General features: G+C 36.5%; 2 protein-coding genes across 2 annotated transcripts; both read right to left on the reverse strand.

Moving 5' to 3' along the window:
• Positions 1-743: 743 nt before the first annotated feature.
• LOC142539658 (subtilisin-like protease SBT1.7) lies at positions 744-3,431 on the reverse strand. The gene has a single exon (XM_075645255.1). It carries the CDS (start codon positions 3,221-3,223, stop codon positions 911-913), a length of 2,313 nt encoding a protein of 770 aa, XP_075501370.1. The 5' UTR covers positions 3,224-3,431; the 3' UTR covers positions 744-910.
• Positions 3,432-7,953: 4,522 nt separating this feature from the next.
• Positions 7,954-11,778, reverse strand: LOC142539659 (ribonuclease III domain-containing protein RNC1, chloroplastic-like). The gene is given in 6 exon segments (XM_075645256.1): positions 7,954-8,359; positions 8,654-8,740; positions 9,166-9,366; positions 9,537-9,741; positions 10,770-11,023; positions 11,025-11,778. Coding segments are annotated over 6 exon segments (1,587 nt in total). The 5' UTR covers positions 11,544-11,778; the 3' UTR covers positions 7,954-8,038.
• Between the last annotated feature and the right edge of the window lie 7,170 nt (positions 11,779-18,948).

Below are 18,948 nucleotides of genomic sequence, written 5' to 3' on the forward strand. Positions count from 1 at the left end.
ATCTATAGATGTTCTAGTGGGACGACTATTTAAGGTGCTGAATCATTCAAGTACCTTTTCAATATAGTGAGTTTGTGATATAATAATTCTATCAAGTATTCTAAAGATTTTAATTCCTAATATGATATCACATAACCCTCTTTCAACATTTTCTTGGTATTTATACTCAACTCATGATTACTTCTCATAATCAACATGTCGTCTACATAAAGATAGACAATTACATAAGCATTTGCATTACCTTTAATATAGACACATTTGTCACATTCGTTCATTTTGAAACCATTTGACTTCATTGTAAGGTTAATTTTTTCATGTCATTGCTTAGGTGGTTGTTTGAGTCGATAGTAACTTCACAAGTTTAAAATAAATATTAAATTATTCATTCATTAATATCAGGAATTGTTGTCTTATGAACCAAAAACCTACATGAACTACTATTATATACATATCAAATAAAAATGCAATCTAACTGTTTTGGATCCAATTTTAACTTGTTTTGGCTTAGATATTTCTACTTTAGCCAAACACCCCCACACTTTTAGGTATTTGTAAGATGATTTGTGATCCTTTCATAATTCATATATAGTTTCATCTTTATTTTTGTGTGGTATTTTATTAAGAATGTGGTTGACACATAAGATTGATTCCCCCCACATTTTATTTTGTATTACTGATATATACATAAATAAAATATAAATTTAATATTTGATCTACTATTTAACAGTAAATAATAAAACTAATTGAAAAATATGAAATTAGAATCTATCGATTCAAGCATAAAATAACAGAACAGCGTACTAAAATTCATCTTGAATGGATGAACACGATTTGAACACGATAATAATGACTGAAAAGTGAAAAGCAACTAAAATATAATGTAAATTACTCTCCCCTTCGGTCGAGAAGTCTACGTCCAACTCACAGCAATTGGGCTCCCAACGACGTGTTTCCCGTCTGACCATTCGATCCTACCAAATTCATTTGCATCCACCGGCTCTTGTAAAACCGAGGTAAACGTCGCCGTATATGATTTTTGCTCGTTTGTTTGACTGAAAGCCAACTCCTCAGGATCCACTGATACCTTGAAGGCAGCACTCGTCGAAATCGAAACCTTGTACGTTCCAGGCGATCCCACGTTTGTTACAGTTCTTGTGTACTTCACTGTATTCGAAGAGGTACCATCTCCGCTGTCGAGGGTACGATCTGTGGTAGCCGGAAGGGACACCGCGAAAGAAGGATAATTGAAGTCGTTTATGCTGTGGCTCTTGCTGGAGTCGCATGTGAAATTCTTCTTGGCCAGGCCGCTGATCTCGTCGGCCGTGTAATTCAATGCGCAGAGGAAGTTTAAGTAATCATCCACATCTAAGTCGTAGACGAGGCCTGGATTCAGGGCGGAGACGGGATCCACGTGGCCGGCGCCATGGTCGAATGGTGTGGATGGTTTCCCAGTGGAGACGTCTTCGATTAATTTGCCGTTTTTGTCTACGACTTTAGCCGTAGTCATCAACGCCGATCGTATGGCGGCCGGGCTCCATTCTGGGTGCGCGCCCTTAAGCAGAGCTGCTAAGCCGCTTACATGGGGGCAGGACATCGACGTGCCGGAGATTATGTTGAATCCCACGCGCCTGTTGTCCTCTGCGAGGCCTGTGGGCCCCACAGCACCGGACCAGCCTGCTAGTATATTGACACCTGGTGCTATAATGTCGGGTTTCAGAATATGCGAGCTGATGGGGTTTGGTCCCCTGGAGCTGAAAGCGGCCACCACGGGCGAGGGTTGGATTCCGACTTTGGTGCCTTCGAAGAAAATTGTGGCGGTTGGATTTGAATCGGAGAACAGATATGATTTGATTGTTTCACCGGCGGTTTGCCCCACTGCCGTGGCTGGAAGAAGATGGGCGTCTGCCACCAGCTCCTCGCCGTTTGCCACGGTGTTGGTTAAAACCATCCCTACCCCGCCAGCAGCTTTGACGACGGAACCCTTTTGAACTCTTGGGTTCACCCCACGGTCGCAGAGCACAACCTTTCCGGCTACTTTTTCAGGAATTAGTGTATCCGTCATGCAGAGATTACCATTGGTGGCATTGGTTGCGTTTCCGGCGTAAATTAAAGGAAGCATTTTTCCAGGTAATGGGCCGCCTTTGTAAAGTGAAACTCCGGAGTAGTTTTTCCCATTTCCGAGGCTGACATACGCCGGGAAGTCACGGTCAAGGGTGCCGGCACCGACTGTTGTTATCCACGGTGCTACATTAGACAAACTATAAGAACTTGGGCCCGCGTTACCAGCGGAGCAAGAAATCAAAATACCCTTCTCCATGGCGGCAAAGGCTCCCGATGCAACGCTATCCCTAAAGTAATCGGAAACTCCGCCGCCGAGAGACATTGATAGAACATTAACATTGTCGTCTATGGCCTTCTCAATTGCCGCCAAAATGTCGGAACTAAAACATCCCCCGATCCAGCAGACTTTGTACACAGCAATCCTGGCACGCGGTGCCATTCCTCGTGCAGTCCCGGCTGCGTACCCAAACAGGCTAGCGCCGGTGACAACCGATCCAGCTGCGGTGGAGGAGGTGTGCGTGCCGTGGCCATCGTCGTCACACGGAGATTTTGATTCCTTGGACTGATCAATTGGACCTAGAGTTGCCTCGTAACCTTTAGAGAAAAACCTGGCTCCAACCAACTTCCTATTACAGTTGGATTTAGTGAAATTCGTTCCAACTTCACATTCCCCCTTCCAGAAACTTGGCACAGGCCCAAGGCCAGTGTCATCATAGCTTGGGCTTTCGGGCCAAACACCAGTGTCCAAAACCCCGACAATAACATCACTGGCAGACTCAGATTCCGGGAACATAGCAGAATTCTGGTCCAATCCCAAAAACGATGGCGTCCGCGTCGTGTGAAGCTCGTACTTCAGTTCGGGCATAACAGAAACAATTCCAGGCCGATTCGCCAGCGCCTCAGCCTCCTCTGGCGTCATCCGGGCTGAGAATCCATGAATCGCATTATCGTACGTGTACAAAATCTCCGCCGAGCCCGACACCGATTTCAGAGACGAGTCGTACCAGTGAGAATGATCCTCAAAAATGGCGGGCATTCTCGATTTCGCCATGTGGATAATGTAAGTTCTAGTCCCCGTGACAGCAACAGAAACATGGCAAGAACACGCCAACAGAATGAAACCCAGAATCCAAAACACGTAAAGTTCAGATTTTTTCCCCATTTCTTGGTGTAGTTCGTAGGGAAGAAAGTGTTTGGACTAAATAGTACTGGATAGAAATACAGCTGGAGTAGGAGGCTTGAAGAAAACGAAGAAGTGTGAAACCATGGAGATGTGAGTGAGTGGGGACTTTGTAGTTTGTCCTGTTCGTGAATGATTGCGTTGCCACAAAAGAGGAAAAGGAAGACAGGTTGGTAGAAAGAGAGATTACTAACACATACGCCTAAATAAATATTTTCATTTCATGATATCTGATTTTATTTTTTTTTTCTTTTACCTGAGCAGTAAACATAATATAATCTTTTATCAAAATTCAATATAATTGGTGAAAATAAGCATGTTAAAAGTATTTAAAATATTTTGATATGTCAATTTTTTTTATCAAATACATATTCCATATCACAATCGAGTGTCCAACTCGATAAAATAGACAAGTGTTTCACTGATAATTAATAGTTCCATTTTTTTAATCAACGTCTATTCGGATGAGCACATGACATAAGACTTATTCAGTGCAGTATTATTTGGTTAATGTGATCTGCAAGCTCATGTGTTAGTCTGATTCTATTAAATACAATGAAAGCATTTAATGAATAGTTAGTTTTTTATTTGTGAGACTGGGTGATCCAGTGCATATTTATAAAAAAAATTAATATTTTTGGAATAAAAATAATAGTTTTCATAAAATGAATCGGACCAAAGATTCGTATAACAAAATTGATTCACGGGTAGTTCTCATCAGATTTTTTTTGTGTTTAATAATTCATAATATGTCTAACTTGAAAATTGATTTTAAATTACAAAAATATATTTGACTTGACATAATCCATCAAGAACTTATATAATCCGCACTGAGCGTGAGATTAATTCGGAGGTGGCTTTGAAAGTTTGAAGATTGATGAACAATCCTATTTCGAATTACATTGGTAATAAATTAGCCAATATTCATCTGTCATTTTATTTTTTATAATTGTGCCTTCGTAGATGAAAATGCATGTTAGAAAGAAAAATTCAAAAGAAGTTTGATAAATATACTCACGAGTTACTAATCCATTCACTCTCCCATATTGAATTGAGACAATTTTGAAAATGTCACACATATTTTGTAAATAATATCGTACTCGAGATCTCGTCCCGGATTGTATTTTCACCTTGTCACGTATTTGATCGCATTTATTGAGCAGAACTTTTTCCATCGGAGGAGCAGTTGCTTGTTCATCCATTTATTGCATTTAGGCATTTCAAGCTCGTTAGAGGATATCAAATCGACAGTTCGTGTAGAAGGATCTATTAGGTTATCGAACTTGGTGTTTGCAAGAATAACAATAGGACAAAAATTTATGTGAGACGGTCTCACGGATCATATTTTGTGAGACGGATATCTTATTTGGATCATTCAGGAAAAAATATTATTTTTTTATGCTAAAAATATTATTTTTTATTGTGAATATCGGTATGATTGACATGTATCACAAATAAATATTCGTGAGATCGTCTCACAATAGATCTACTCGTAACATGGTCAATTCAATATGGTCGTGTGGAAATGGAATATATTCGAATTAATCACCTTTGATCACGTGTAGTCAGGCTTTAATCTCAACAAATTATTCTATTATTATCATAAAGGAATAAAAGAAACCTTCGATGAACCCGTTGGTCCATTGAGTGGCGCAATTCACGAACCGCACTGCAATTCACCGCAGCCGCTAATTGGGAACATAAATCTTATCTTCAACATTACGTTTACTTGGTCACGGGCTGCCTCTTTTTTGGATTATTAATCTTTTTTCGTATATAAATATGCTACGATTTCTTATATTATATCTATCAGATTACCACAAGCTTTGTTTGTCGCTTGAACACATTCTTGATGCAATCTGGGTGAAATGAACGAGTCGGGTCGGGTATTCTACCGGATTTGCTATCAAAATGTTGAAGAAAATATGAGTTGGACGTCTGGGCTGAACTTCTTTTACTCCCTGAATGATTTGAAAGATCTACGAACAAGAGAGTAACCACGTGAATGGGCGCCGGAGGGGTGTCCGGCGTGAACACTCTGATGCTTAAGTCAGTGAATAACTCTAGCAAGAAAACCAATGTAGCCAAGTGATGGCTGTGTGATTAGTGTGGAGAGTGAGAGTAAATGAACAATAAATGAGAGCATTCAATGTGTATCCCAATATCTGAATAGAGAGTAAATGCAAGTAAAGAACCTGATATTTATAGTAGATAATGCAATGATGACCTCGTTCTTTGTGTTGAGCATTAATTATAGTAGGGCGACTGATTATACCATATTGTTCTGACATGTCAAATCTCATACTAGTCACATCAAGCCCACCTGATTTTGTCAAACATTTATATTAATGTCAGAGATAGGTCGGCTGCACACACCCTACTATGTCGGCTGCACACACCCTACTATGTCGGCGCAATTAAATGCAGCGCTGATATCGAAGTTGTTCGGGTAGAATGCTTCTCGAAAAATTATAAGAGAGCCTGGGTATCCAATAGGCTGGGCAGGTGACTTCCCTGGTGTTCTACGGCCCGGCTCCATGGCCCGAGTCATCCCGGGAAGATTGACCCGGGAATACTCCATTCTACTGACCCGACACTACCCATGACCAGGCTACTTGGTCCGGGTCCTTCCGGGCATTAACCATGACCCGGGTCATCCCGAGATATCATCAGTTCTATTTTTCTGGATTGCAAAAGTGTAATCACAGGGAGCAATAACTAATTTTGAACGGAAATAGATTGAAACATATATAACGTTTGAACTGTTTTATTCGAAATTATAAATTATATTTTAATAATTAAATTAACCATGCATATATATGACACAAATAACTATTGTAATAGAACAAATTCTGACTTAAAAAGACCATTTCCACGATTTTTCGTTTAATTAAAGACAAAAGTTTGTGTGAGACGGTGGTCGTATTTTGTGAGACTAATATCTTATTTGAGTTATCCATAAAAAGTATTATTTTTTATGTTAAGAGTATTACTTTTTATTGTGAATATTGGTAGGATTGACCGTCTTAAAATAAAGATTCATGAGACCGTCTCACATAAAACTTCCCTGTGATTAAGATACATTTGGTGAGACCGATAAAGAACCTGACATCATCGACCCATTGCTGTAAGTGATTGAAATTTATTATCCATGGAGTGGTTGGGTGGGTGGAGACCAGATGTGGAATACCTTTCAACTTGCAACTTCCAACCATAAAAAAAAAACCCATTTTTCCTCAGACTTATTATTACAAACGATGCTTTTTATTAATGGCTTTCGTTTGCAGAAGTGAAAAATGAGCGTACGTTCAATGGAAGAAGCGTGAGGGTATTTAAAATCTGTATGGGGAAATGGAGAAGTTACGTGGACTACTTTAATGTGATGGATTTTGAGATGCTCGATGGATTAAATATGTTCATATGGACAAATATTTTTATTTTGTTGTGTTTTTCATGATAGAGAACATTTTGGATAAAACTGAGCTCGAATCAAGGCCATCCCAGAGAATACTAATTAAATTAAAGAATAAAAATAAACAAGAATGTACTGTGTTCAAGCTAGTTGAGTCTGACCACAAACTAGTTCGGTAAAATCGAGCTCGAGTCGAGGCCATCCTAGTTTGTGATAGATAGCATTTCATGCTATAATTTTATTATGTTAGTCATATAACGAAGGTATTTACGCTAATCGCGCGTATATTTGTTTTCTAATGAAAAAAATATAACAAGGATGACCATATTATATATCATTTATCGTTATTAAAATAATGGCGGTGAAAAATAAAATAAGATATTTTAAAAAAAATAAATTTAAATACAAACTATAAAGTGGACAAAAGTCAATAATGTTGAAACTTCGAAGACAAAAGGTTAGGGATCACGTGATGCACTTTAAGCAGGGGACAAAGGTTCCGCTAATTAATTTTTGTATGCATATTAATTATCCGATAATCAACCCAGGTTTTCTGTCTCTGTTTAGTATGGAAATTATTCATTATTTATTAAGTAAACGACATCGAAGCCTGCGTTTCTGGAAGTCTTATCCGATTGTTCCTCTCATTCATTCTAGTCACATTATTTGGTAATTTTTTTTATTCTATATAATATTTTATTTCATAATTAGTGTATTTTTTCTTTGAAATTTATTTATTTTATTATTATTATTATTGTTATTTTAAAAAAATTATGTTTACAAAATAACAAAAATTAAAAGTTAATTACATCATATGTAGTAATATATTTATATCCTTTGACATAATGTACGTGCACATGTCACATAATTAATGTTTTTTTTCTTTGAAATAGTACAAAGTGTGCAATCTGGTAATAATTGAAGTTAATATTATTTATTGTATTTAATTTAATAAAATACGTTAACATTATTAACGTATCAATTTTTATTTATTTATTTTTATTATAAATGAATGTATCCAAGTTTTAATTAATTGGAAAAAAGAGACATTAACATTTAATAGAGGACCAGACTTTAGCAATATCATTAATGTTTACCTGACATATATTTGTTGCTGGTTGGGTTGTAAGGCCCGAATAGGGCCCATTTTCTTTTAGGAGTTAATCACGCGGTAGCGGGAGAGTTACACTACTTACGCATGATACACGAACTCCATAAAAAAATTTATACGAATCTAATCGACCGTGTGCAGTTTTATGCCTTTTTTCTGTGCAATTTGTTCAGCCAAAAACAAACAAAATGAACATAAATCTTTCAGGAGCCATTTAAGTGAATAAAGATGAGCCCATTCGTTCAAGATAAAGCACAAATATTTTTTTCATTTTTCATGATACAGCCTTAGGTTGAATCTGCTCAAAATCGAAAACTTCGAACATGAGACGTCTAACTTCTGGCTTTCCATATACAGCGTAAGCGAGTCCATGAAGGGATTGTTGAACTGAAGTTGAAGCCGGATTTCTAAGCCTTCGGTTGTGTTCGTATGCGTCTTGCACTTCTTCACTGTAAATTATGAAAGGATGGAGATATTTCTCCCTCAAGTATCTCCCGCAAAATTTGTTCATTAAAATGCGACGATGTTTTTCCTGTAACCATCTTCCTGGAGCATCTATATGCTTCATGAGCAGCCTTTCGGCCATCACAAGGTCCTGCACACAGTTGGGAAATTGAGTTGCGTTTGTGCCAATTATGCAGTGAAAGTTCGGAGAAGATTTAAGTTCAAAATATTTACGCCCTGTGATGACGGGCCAGCACAAACAAGATTGTACATGATGCTTTTTTATAGTAGCTACACTCAATGATTAATTTGAGTTGGCAGAACTAGATAAATCATAGCAAACTCTTCCCAGAATCCAACATGGAACAGGAGTATTATAAAGTTACACACAAAGCTAGTAAATTGATATATCGAACAGAACACTATAAATTTACAGAGTACATACCTGGATTTTTTGACCAAGGTATTCCAGTCGTTCGAAGCAAAAGCGTGGGTGTTCGAACTTGTACTTGGACGGGTGAAGGAAACAAAGCTGTATTTCATTATAGGCAAGATTTGTCAGAAACCGTAAAATTTCCTGGAAAAAATTGATGCTCAACCTTAATTTGAGCACAACAAGGCAACAATGTAACACACTATTACCTAATACCATGAAAAGATATATAATAGCTATATTATGTTATTCATTTAGATGCAAGGACAAAAAGAATTTCAGGGTTGATAGATACACACATAGAGTTATCAGGAGCTGCAACAGCGATATATATCATTTTCGACTTTATACTCAACTGAAAAGTCACTCACATTTTTCAAAGTTTTGATAGTGTTGTACATAGAGTTCCATTTTGTATTTTTTTGCCAGCCCCCTTAAATTTTCAGTTTATGCCTAGAGCATCATCTACGTAAAGTAACGGAACCAACCAATACATGTGTTCCAGATCAAGCTGAAAGGATTACCTGTAATCCAAGTCCAAGTTCAATATTCCTGGCATCCGTTATCTCACGAATCCTATCAGTCCTCACTAACGGGTATCCTAGTTTTCGCATGACTTGAGGTCTACAATCATAATCCCAAATGTTGCCTCGGAATCGATGCATTCCTGGTGGAACACACGCCCTGAAAAGCCTTGGGTGAGTAAAAAGGGTGTCTTCTGGGGGCTGTCAAACATTAATACACCAATGAGTTGACAATCCATCTTCTTAATAAATGGAATAATAGAAACACCATTTTTTAAACAAGAATGTCAGAAATAAAAGGTCATAGTTTTTTAACAGTAAATTAATCCAAAGAAAAAGAATAGAGATGGTAAGGAACTAATAATGCTAGCCTTATAAGCAGCTACATCTTGCCAACTCAGCTTTTGACTTTCGAATTCAACAGATACATGATCTACATCCTCAAGCTGTCTCCTCAGTTTAGGCTGGCAATCTTCAGCCTCAAGATCCATTCCAAACACCTCAAAAAGAACTCTATACACTTCTGGCATGCCATAGCACAGATATATTGCACCAAACAAGGCCCAGAATACAGATCTGCCGCCAACATATACAATGAAAGTAAATCATAATAAGCCAATTTGATAAATGACAAAGATCGTGGGCAAGGAATTACACAGCCAAATACGTTGGTTCACGTTTGATATCATTAAATTTTCCTCAAGGATTTAGAGTTCACATTGTTTTTTGTAATGTATGCATATTTGATTACTTGGCAAGCTCTGCCAGTATCATGTATATGAATTCAAAATGTTATCAATCATCTAACTCAAAGACTCACTTTAGCATAACTGATGAAACACAGCATAAATGACTCCACAACTTAGAATTGTCACAACCCACATATGTAATGACATATTCGTATAGTTGAAGCATATAACAGACAATTGCAGTATCTATTATATTTTGTTGGTCTATATTTATTAGAAGCACAAGACGCCCTAAGGTGTAAAAAATGCCTAGAGCATAAGGTAAAAAGTGCAAGGTAAGAATTGGATCTCATTAAAATGAGCCGCACTGTGAGATAGAATGACATGATCTAACTATTTGGAGAAAATTTCTTACTGTAACCAAATATATACGTAACAAACAATTGACTGACACTATCATAAACACTCATTTGTTAATGAGTGAAAATGAATGACTATTATCTCGCGTCTCAACTTAAATTTATCATCCCTACACAACGCACCCTGAATTTATTATCCCTAAATTTAAATAGCACGAAAAAAGTGCCTCGAGCCTTTAAAGCACACCAAATTCAGGGCTCCAGTGAGGGCTTCATTGAAGGGCTGAGCCAGGGCTCCTGTCAAGGTGCACCGAGTCTCAGTCGAGACTTGAGCCTAGGTGCACATCTTGTGAGATTTTAAAGACTACGTTCAAATCAAATTAATTTGAATAACCTTGACTGAAATGTAATCTCTCTCATCTTCCACCAAGCACAGCCTTGAGATAATATATCTCAAAGCACATCCGATAAAGGAATCTAGATTAGTAATCCAAATGTATACAATTAAGTCCCATTGAGTAAATAAGTAAGCAAACTTGAAAAAAAAAGAACATACTTGACCGGAGGTTCTCTATCTCTTCGAATCAACCTATCCATATCATCATAAGGAAAAATCAAATTCTGCAAGCTAGCAGCTTTGATCCACTTAGGCAAAAACCTTTTCCCAATCAGAGCATAGACCCTCTCCCTCATTGGCCCCGGGGATTCCCTTGGATATCTCTGCAAGAAAAACTCACACAAGGCCAACTCCAATACATGCTCCCCCAAGAAGCCCAACCGTGAATGCCCCGATCTCACATGCCGCGCATTAGGTCCTGTCGCAATGGGGGTGCTGAAATGCCAAATACAACAATGTATCTAACTGCTTAGCCGGGTTATCATCTCCATAATTCTCGGAAGGCTCCAATGGGTATCCTAAAGCTTGCTTCACCTCCAGCAAATATTCATCCATCCAGGTTCTGTCCGCATTGTTTAACCGCATAGAGGGCAAGCAAGAACTCAATAAAGGGAAAGCTTTCAGCGACAACTGTGGGCTGTTGAGGAATCTTTCAGCCAATCTCGCATCATCAAGTGGGGGCTTGAGGATGAATCTTCTTGGGGGTGGCTTCTTCTTGGGGGACACTATTTTCTTGCGCTCTGCCAGCTCTTTCAAGAGTCTCTTAGGGCTGTTCTGAGGCAGCTCTTTTGGGTCCACTGCTACTGCCAAAATATGGAAATTTGATGGGATTTTAGGGTATTTGAGGAGGGTTTGAAAAGGGAAGGACGATAAAGAAGAGGAAAAGGATAAGTCTGGTGCGGATTGGAGTTTGAAAGACGAAGATAGCTCCATTGAGAAGATTAAATTACAGAATCTTTTGGTAGGAATTGGTACTAAGATTGACAAGTAGGGGTTTACAGTGAAATTGTGTCGATTATGGCAGGCATTGAAGGAGGTTTTTGCAGGGTTTTGCAACACAGATTGGCGGAGGTGGTGGGGATAAGGTGCAACTGGTTTTTGGGGAGAGGCTCGCCAACGGGTCAGTGTCAGTGAAAACGATAACTCCCGAATCTAAAAAAGCGTGACGAATGACATAAGAAAAAACGCATTTGGTTTTCTAATGTCAAGCGTTGTGCAGAGAATTGAGAGTTTGAGTAACTAGGTTCGGGTTGGACCCAAACCGGATCGTACCCGCATTGAGACCCAAACAACTTGGTATGTATGTAGGTAGCTTAATGGGCCTACTTGCACTACCTTGCTCCAAATAAAAGTGACATGGATCTTTAAAAATGAATGTATTGGAGTTGGTTTTTAAAAAAGAACAAAATTGGTCAAATCTAAATATCACACTCGTTGTATTCCATATATTTAGATTTATTTGTAAGAAACGTGAATGAGTGAGGATAATATTGATATAAGTGGTGATATTTTGGGAAATTTCATACGTCATGCTGCTAACTTTGTAAGATTTTAACAGGATAATATTGTCTGTTGGGAATAAAACTGACGGTATGTAAATTGTAAGACTAATCTCCATGGGATATGAGAGAACATCAGTAGATAAACATGCACCTAACAGTTCGAATCATTGGCACAAATAGATGTATTCTGCGATGCTACAAGTATAAGTAAATAAATTTGCGACTTGACAAAACAATCATATCTTTTGACTTGTTAGTAAACACTTGATTATAAAAAAACGTTAATAAAAAATTAAATTTTTACAAAGAAGTTTCCCATTTTACCCTAATATTTAATGAAGATGGTATGCTGATAAAAGAATGGAGAAAATCATACTAAATATGGAAATCAAATTATATATTTGATATGAAAGAAGTAATAAATTTAGTCTTTATATTTCAGACGGAGTAGGGTGGAGCCATCCTTGAGCTAAAGTAGGCTCCATCCCCACCTATGTTTTTTTAAAAAATGAATACATTTTTTTTAAAAAAAAATTGTTTACAACTCTGATTTACAATTTTTTTTTTTCACTTTTGTCAAATAATTCAATCACGTGTTTAAAAATATGTAGAAAAATTATAATTGACGGACGATTTTAAAATATATATTTAAATAAAATTAAAACAATGATGTTGAAATAAATAAAATCAAGTCCAATTTTAACCAAAAAATATCAACAATCTATCCCCTCTCTCCAATTTTAGGGCACTTTTGGAGTTCGAAATCTCGTCTTTGCTGACATTTAGAGGTTGTTTAAGGAGGAGCCAAATTTTGGTTTGATTTTTGTGAGTTTGGTTCCATTAATCGATGTTTATTTTGTTATTGGTTGTTGGTACTAACTTTGAAGTAATTGAAGATATTGATCGAAATTTTGGAATTTATTTGATTATTTTCAAATTTTCAGTCTATAATATTTCGGGATTTCGAATTTTCAGTGTCGGGTAATTGAAGTTTGGTTGTTGCTATGCTTTAGAATTGTTAAATACAATTTTTTAAAATTATAGTTTGACGACTTTTGAACAAAAAATGTTAAGTTCGAGGATTTTTGTTTGAAAATCGCGATTTCAGAATTTTAATGCTTAAAGTTATTGTTTGGAAAGTAGGCTTGATCGAAATTAACATTTTTTTTAATGCCGAATTAAATTAATTCTGTAATTTCAAATATTTTCTGACATTTGTTTTTTTTTTTTAATAATTGCATGGACTATATAATCTTGTATTAAGTTACTTCTGATTATTTACATTTAATTTGTTTTATTATGTACCAAGAAGAATCGAATAATACAATTTCGATAATGCTTTTTTCTCATACTTTTGAAAGTAATGAATATCAAATACTATTGTTCTATGTTTTTGAAAAATCAATATTCATATACATTTTTAATTATATTTATATTTTTAAATAATTAATTTATTATATTAATTATAGTAACACAATGCGAAGCCAGCCCCAACTATTTTTAATCATGGCTCCGCTTCTGGGACTGAGAGAGTATATGATAAAACTTAATATGGATAACAAACTAAAATGAAAGTAGTGCAAGTAGGCCCATTATGATATGGAGGCAAAATTGGTCAAATCTAGAATAGTTTGATTTCGAGAAAAACTTAATATGGATAACAAACTAAAATGAAAATAAATAAAAGATGGGTGAGAGAGTCTGTTGGAATTCGAAAAGAGTTTAAAGGGTAAATTTAATAATTTTTTAAAAATATTTTGCAAAAATTAAGTCGACTTTAACAATTATTAGGTGTTAAAATCTTTTCTTGAACGGTTAGAGTAAATAAGGTAGCACAAGTTGGCCATTGATAATATGATTTGAACATATAGGTGTGCGCTAAGTAGGAATATTTTGTCAATGGTCATCTATACTATCTCTCGACAAATTGGTATTGTAAATCTCTATTTATCATATACTGCATTAAATGCTCATTTAATGTTTATTTGCTTTTCACGGCTTCGACTCTTTTAGTTTCTGAAAAGTTGATTGACTCTTGATATTTTAGGAAACTATTCCTGTCAATCGGGAGTTAAAAGGATACTGTGTTCGACACTTTATTTTGATAGCATTGAACAACTTGAGTTGTTGTATCCATCTTGATCTGTTAATGTCTGATCGGTTGGAACATGGTTAGAGTTGAACGATCTGACTCTGAACATTTCTTAGATAAAGAGGTCTGGTTATAAACATATTCAAGAGATGATCTTATAAAATATACAGCTTGAGCTTCTGATAGAATATGAGTAACTTGACTTGTCCAACGCCTAGAGTCCTGTAAATAAATAAAATTAGCAGCCGGACTCTGAAACAACTCGGTGGTGCTTTTTTATTGTCAAAACTCGGGGTGTTTAAATTTAATAGACATTTTTACAGGTTTGATATATCAAAGTGACCATATATGTTTAAAATTTTCTTCTGTATTGATTCTCATGTCTAGTTAAGTACTTGATGCAGTTGATTAGCATGCCTGTGACAAAGCAGTGGTTATCACACCACCTCGTCAGGGTCAGAAACAAAGTTCAAGATATCTTCCGACAACTTGATTCCATAATTCAGTACTCGAAATATTTCAAATTACAGAAAACTCTTAAAACATATAACATATTAGCTTGATTTACAAGGAAGGGAAGAGGGTCAAAAAATCAATAAAAAAAACCGATGTTTTCTGTGTTCGGGGTGTTTTAGCTGGGACTGTATTTGTCACAGCCGGAGTTGGAGTAAAACTTGCAGAATCTTTTTGTGTAATTTATGTCAACTACATATGTTAAGAGCGGGGATTTTACTCAAAGTCTTAAATTTAAAAGTTCACCATTGGATGACAACCATTCATTTGCAGTCCTCTCCTTTATATGTTAGGTGTTGAATTCCCTTTCACATACAGTCATACACATATAGGTATTATATATATTATGTAGAGGATAAAGGGTCACTGGTCCACAGCATTATTATTTGCCTATGATAAGTCTTGCTTTTTTCATTGAAATGTGTTGAATTTGAAGGTCACAGGTTTTCTTGTGCTGTGATGTGTGCACACACACAGATATATAGTTTTGATATTATAATTAGAGGTGGCAAAAAATACCGAATTTTTGGTATACCGTGATTACCGTACCGAAAAATACCGAATTTACCGAATTTGCGGTATATCAAAGATTTCGGTAAGGTACGGTAAGAATACCGAATTTTTCGGTACGGTAATGGTATGCAATTTGAAAATTTCGGTATATACCGGAATACCGAAATACCGAAAAAATATTAAAAATTTTAAAATATATAATATTTTAAAACAATAAATTCATAAAAATTTTAAAATGTAATGTATTTTTCGGTATAAAACGGTATATACCGATACCGTACCGAAATCTCGGTATACCGTACAATTTCGGTATAATCAGTATGCTAGTTATATTTTACCGAAATTTTCGGTATACCGATTTTCGGTATATCGAAATTTTCGATACGGTAAGGTACGGTATACCATCCCTAATTATAATCACCCGTCGTTGACATCTATGTGAGCACCGCGGGTGGTGTTAGGACCAAGATAACCAATCTAATTTATTTCCAAATAATGGATGATCAATCAACAAGAGGTAGGGAGCCCTTTACCAAGGAGACTGAAAGTTGTGACCACAGAATCTTGATATGAAACTACAGTCATGTACCCCATATACATTAAAATAAAGTTGTAAAATATTTTTTAAAAATGTGCAAAATTAAATTTTAATTCAAATAAATTTGGATCCTAGTAGGGATGATCCTGCAGTCTGGAACAATATAGTATAGTGATATATAGAATAGGATGTTAACATATGATACACCATTATTGAGTATGAAAGCAAGAGACCATAAATTCCACTGTCCACCTCAATAAAATAAACAAGCAACTGGCAACTAGGACTCTCTTCTACATCGATTCGCTTGGATCGCGGAGTGAAATTACCCTAGAAAAATGTAGCTACCATCAGGGACGGAGCCAATGGGGACGGGTGAGTGCGACCGTCTCCCTCAATTTTTCAATTTTATTGATTAAAAGCCTAAAAAATATAAATTTTTTTTTCACTTTCCTCCTTGTCCCCATCTTTTATTTTTTAGCTCCGTTCCCGGCTATAATGATATGATCTTTGTATATTTAATTTACATAATGCACATATATATTTGTAAAAAAAAGTATGTAAATTAAATATACAAAGATCATATCATTATAGCCGGGAACGGAGCTAAAAAATAAAAGATGGGGACAAGGAGGAAAGTGAAAAAAAAATTTATATTTTTTAGGCTTTTAATCAATAAAATTGAAAAATTGAGGGAGAAATAATCTTTTAAATTTAAATAAGAACTCCAAAGTTAAGCGTGCTTGACTTGAGGTAATTTTGGGATAGGTGACCTCCTGGGAAGTTTCCCAGGATGCATGTGAGTGAGAACATAAACACGCTGGAAAGACTCGTCTTGGTACAATGAGGACAGTCATCGAATCTGAGACATTACAGTACATCTTTATTAGGTTTGATATGGATAGTGTAGACCCTATGTGCCTTTGCAAAATTCGTATTATAAAGAATTTGGACGAAGACTGGGGCATGGCTTTAGTGGCACAGCCTGTATGAACAACAGAACACATTTCAAAATATATCTTGCTGTAATGCCCGAGAATTTAATCCTAGTAATCTGTAATTATTGATTTATAATTTGATATGATTATGAGAGGATTAATCGGGACACGATTTGATTCAGCATGAAAAGATGTATGTGCGAGGACAGTGCCTTTCGCGCACATGCGCGACATAAGACGCGTACATGCGCGAAACGGGCAGAGGGTCTCGCGCATATGCGCGGTGGGTGTGCGCGCATATGCGCGAGCTGTGCGAGGGTTCAAAGTCAACTCCAGAGAAGTGGGCGCACATGCGCGACGGGGAGCGCGCACATGCGCGAGATGTCCAGTAGCCAAAATTTGATTTCCAGAACATGTCGCGCACATGCGCGGAGGTTGCACGCGCATATGCGCGAGCTGCCGAGGAGAATATTGCGCAGCCCAGTAGGTCTCGCGCATATGCGCCGCGTGATGTCGCGCATATACGCGAGACGTGTTTTACAAAGGGCGAGCCACCTAACCTTTACATGCAACGTGTGAATATATAATGTATACAAGCCTTCATTCAGAGGTAAGAAAAGAGGGAAAACGGAGAGAAAGGTTCAGAAAATCTGTCCGTTTGATTGTGAATCCGACTTCAGTACTGTGTTCCTACCGACGCAGGCTACAACTGGACGTAAGTTTTACTGAGTTCTATCATCACTTGAAAATATGATGTTGTAGGAATTGATATGATTCATATATGATGTTCTTGACATGTTAAACATCGTATAATCGAAACCGGACTGAAGAACAAATATCATATGGAATTGTTATGAATTTTGGAGTTGATTGGATGTCAGAATTGAGTCTTTATTGATTACGAGATGTTGGAATTGATATCTGATAGATATGATATGGCTGGGTATATTGAGATTACGCCACTATGCCGTTGAAACGGAATTTGATTGGATTCTGATTATATCCCGTAGTGATTTGAACGGGTGTTGATATTATACTCCTTGATATTGTTATTGCCAGATTGATATTGACAGGCTTTGAGTTCGAGACTTCGACAGAGTCAGAGTAACAGAACGAAAGGTATAAATTAATGTTGAGTTAGGATTGCACAACTCGAGTGAGGTTTGACTCGAGTTTCCCTAAATCACATACCTTAGTTTATTGCAGTGATATTTGCAATTAATGATATTGATGTGCGTGGTCTATTGATTCATAGACAATGTATGTATTGAGTCATAGACTGATTCGTCTAGCTATCGGCTGATTCGCCTAGGCACTGGCTGACTCGCCTAGTCATTGGCTGACTCGCCAATTCTGTGGCTGATTCGTCCAGACACTGGATATATAAATTATATCGATGTAGTTTAGGAGTTGATTCATTCCTATCGACTGAGATTCGATATATTTTTCAATATCCAGACACCGGGATCCCTAGATTAGGATTGAGTCGAGTCCGAGTCTGAGTGTGATTCATTACGTGATATTGAATTATGTTTCTGATTCGATACATGTCATGAATATCTATTATATGCTTTTATATTGTGTATATGATTGCATGTATACATTGTTTATAATGGGATGTATTTCTCACCGGAGTTATGCGGCTGTTGTCTTGTTTTGTATGTGTGCATGACAACAGGTGGGGCAGGACCAGGATCAGGAAGAGGATGAGAGATTCAGAATTAGCGTGGAGATCCGGACTTAGAGTAGAGTGATTTTCAGTACTTGACCTAGCGACTGAACTTTAATTAAGTTAAATAAATGTTGTGCAATATTTGTACTATTACACTGACACGTGTACCAGATTTATTATATTATGTTTCCGCACTTGTATATTAAAAAAAAAAATTTATGTCCCGCTATTACTTAGTTGTTAACTTTGATCTTAATAACAATTAAGTGTTGAATTAGGTTCGGGTCCTCACACTTGCAGAATTATTGATATCATTTTCTTCCTCCAAATTTTGCTTAGAAAATTGAAAGGGCATTATGTATTACAAATACGATTATTTCAAAAGGAAGATAATACATATTTCATTTTATAAATTCAATTTTTTTCTAAATGGTCAAAATTCGATTCTAATCCAATAATTTGCTCATCCATTTGACCAATGTTAGATAACCTCCTACAATTAAATTTCAAAATATAACCTTATTTTTTAAAAAAAAAATAAAAAAAAAACATTGTCCCATCCATTTGACC

This window comes from Primulina tabacum, chromosome 3 (assembly GCF_025594145.1).
Source record: "Primulina tabacum isolate GXHZ01 chromosome 3, ASM2559414v2, whole genome shotgun sequence".
NCBI classification, from domain to species: Eukaryota; Viridiplantae; Streptophyta; class Magnoliopsida; order Lamiales; family Gesneriaceae; genus Primulina; species Primulina tabacum.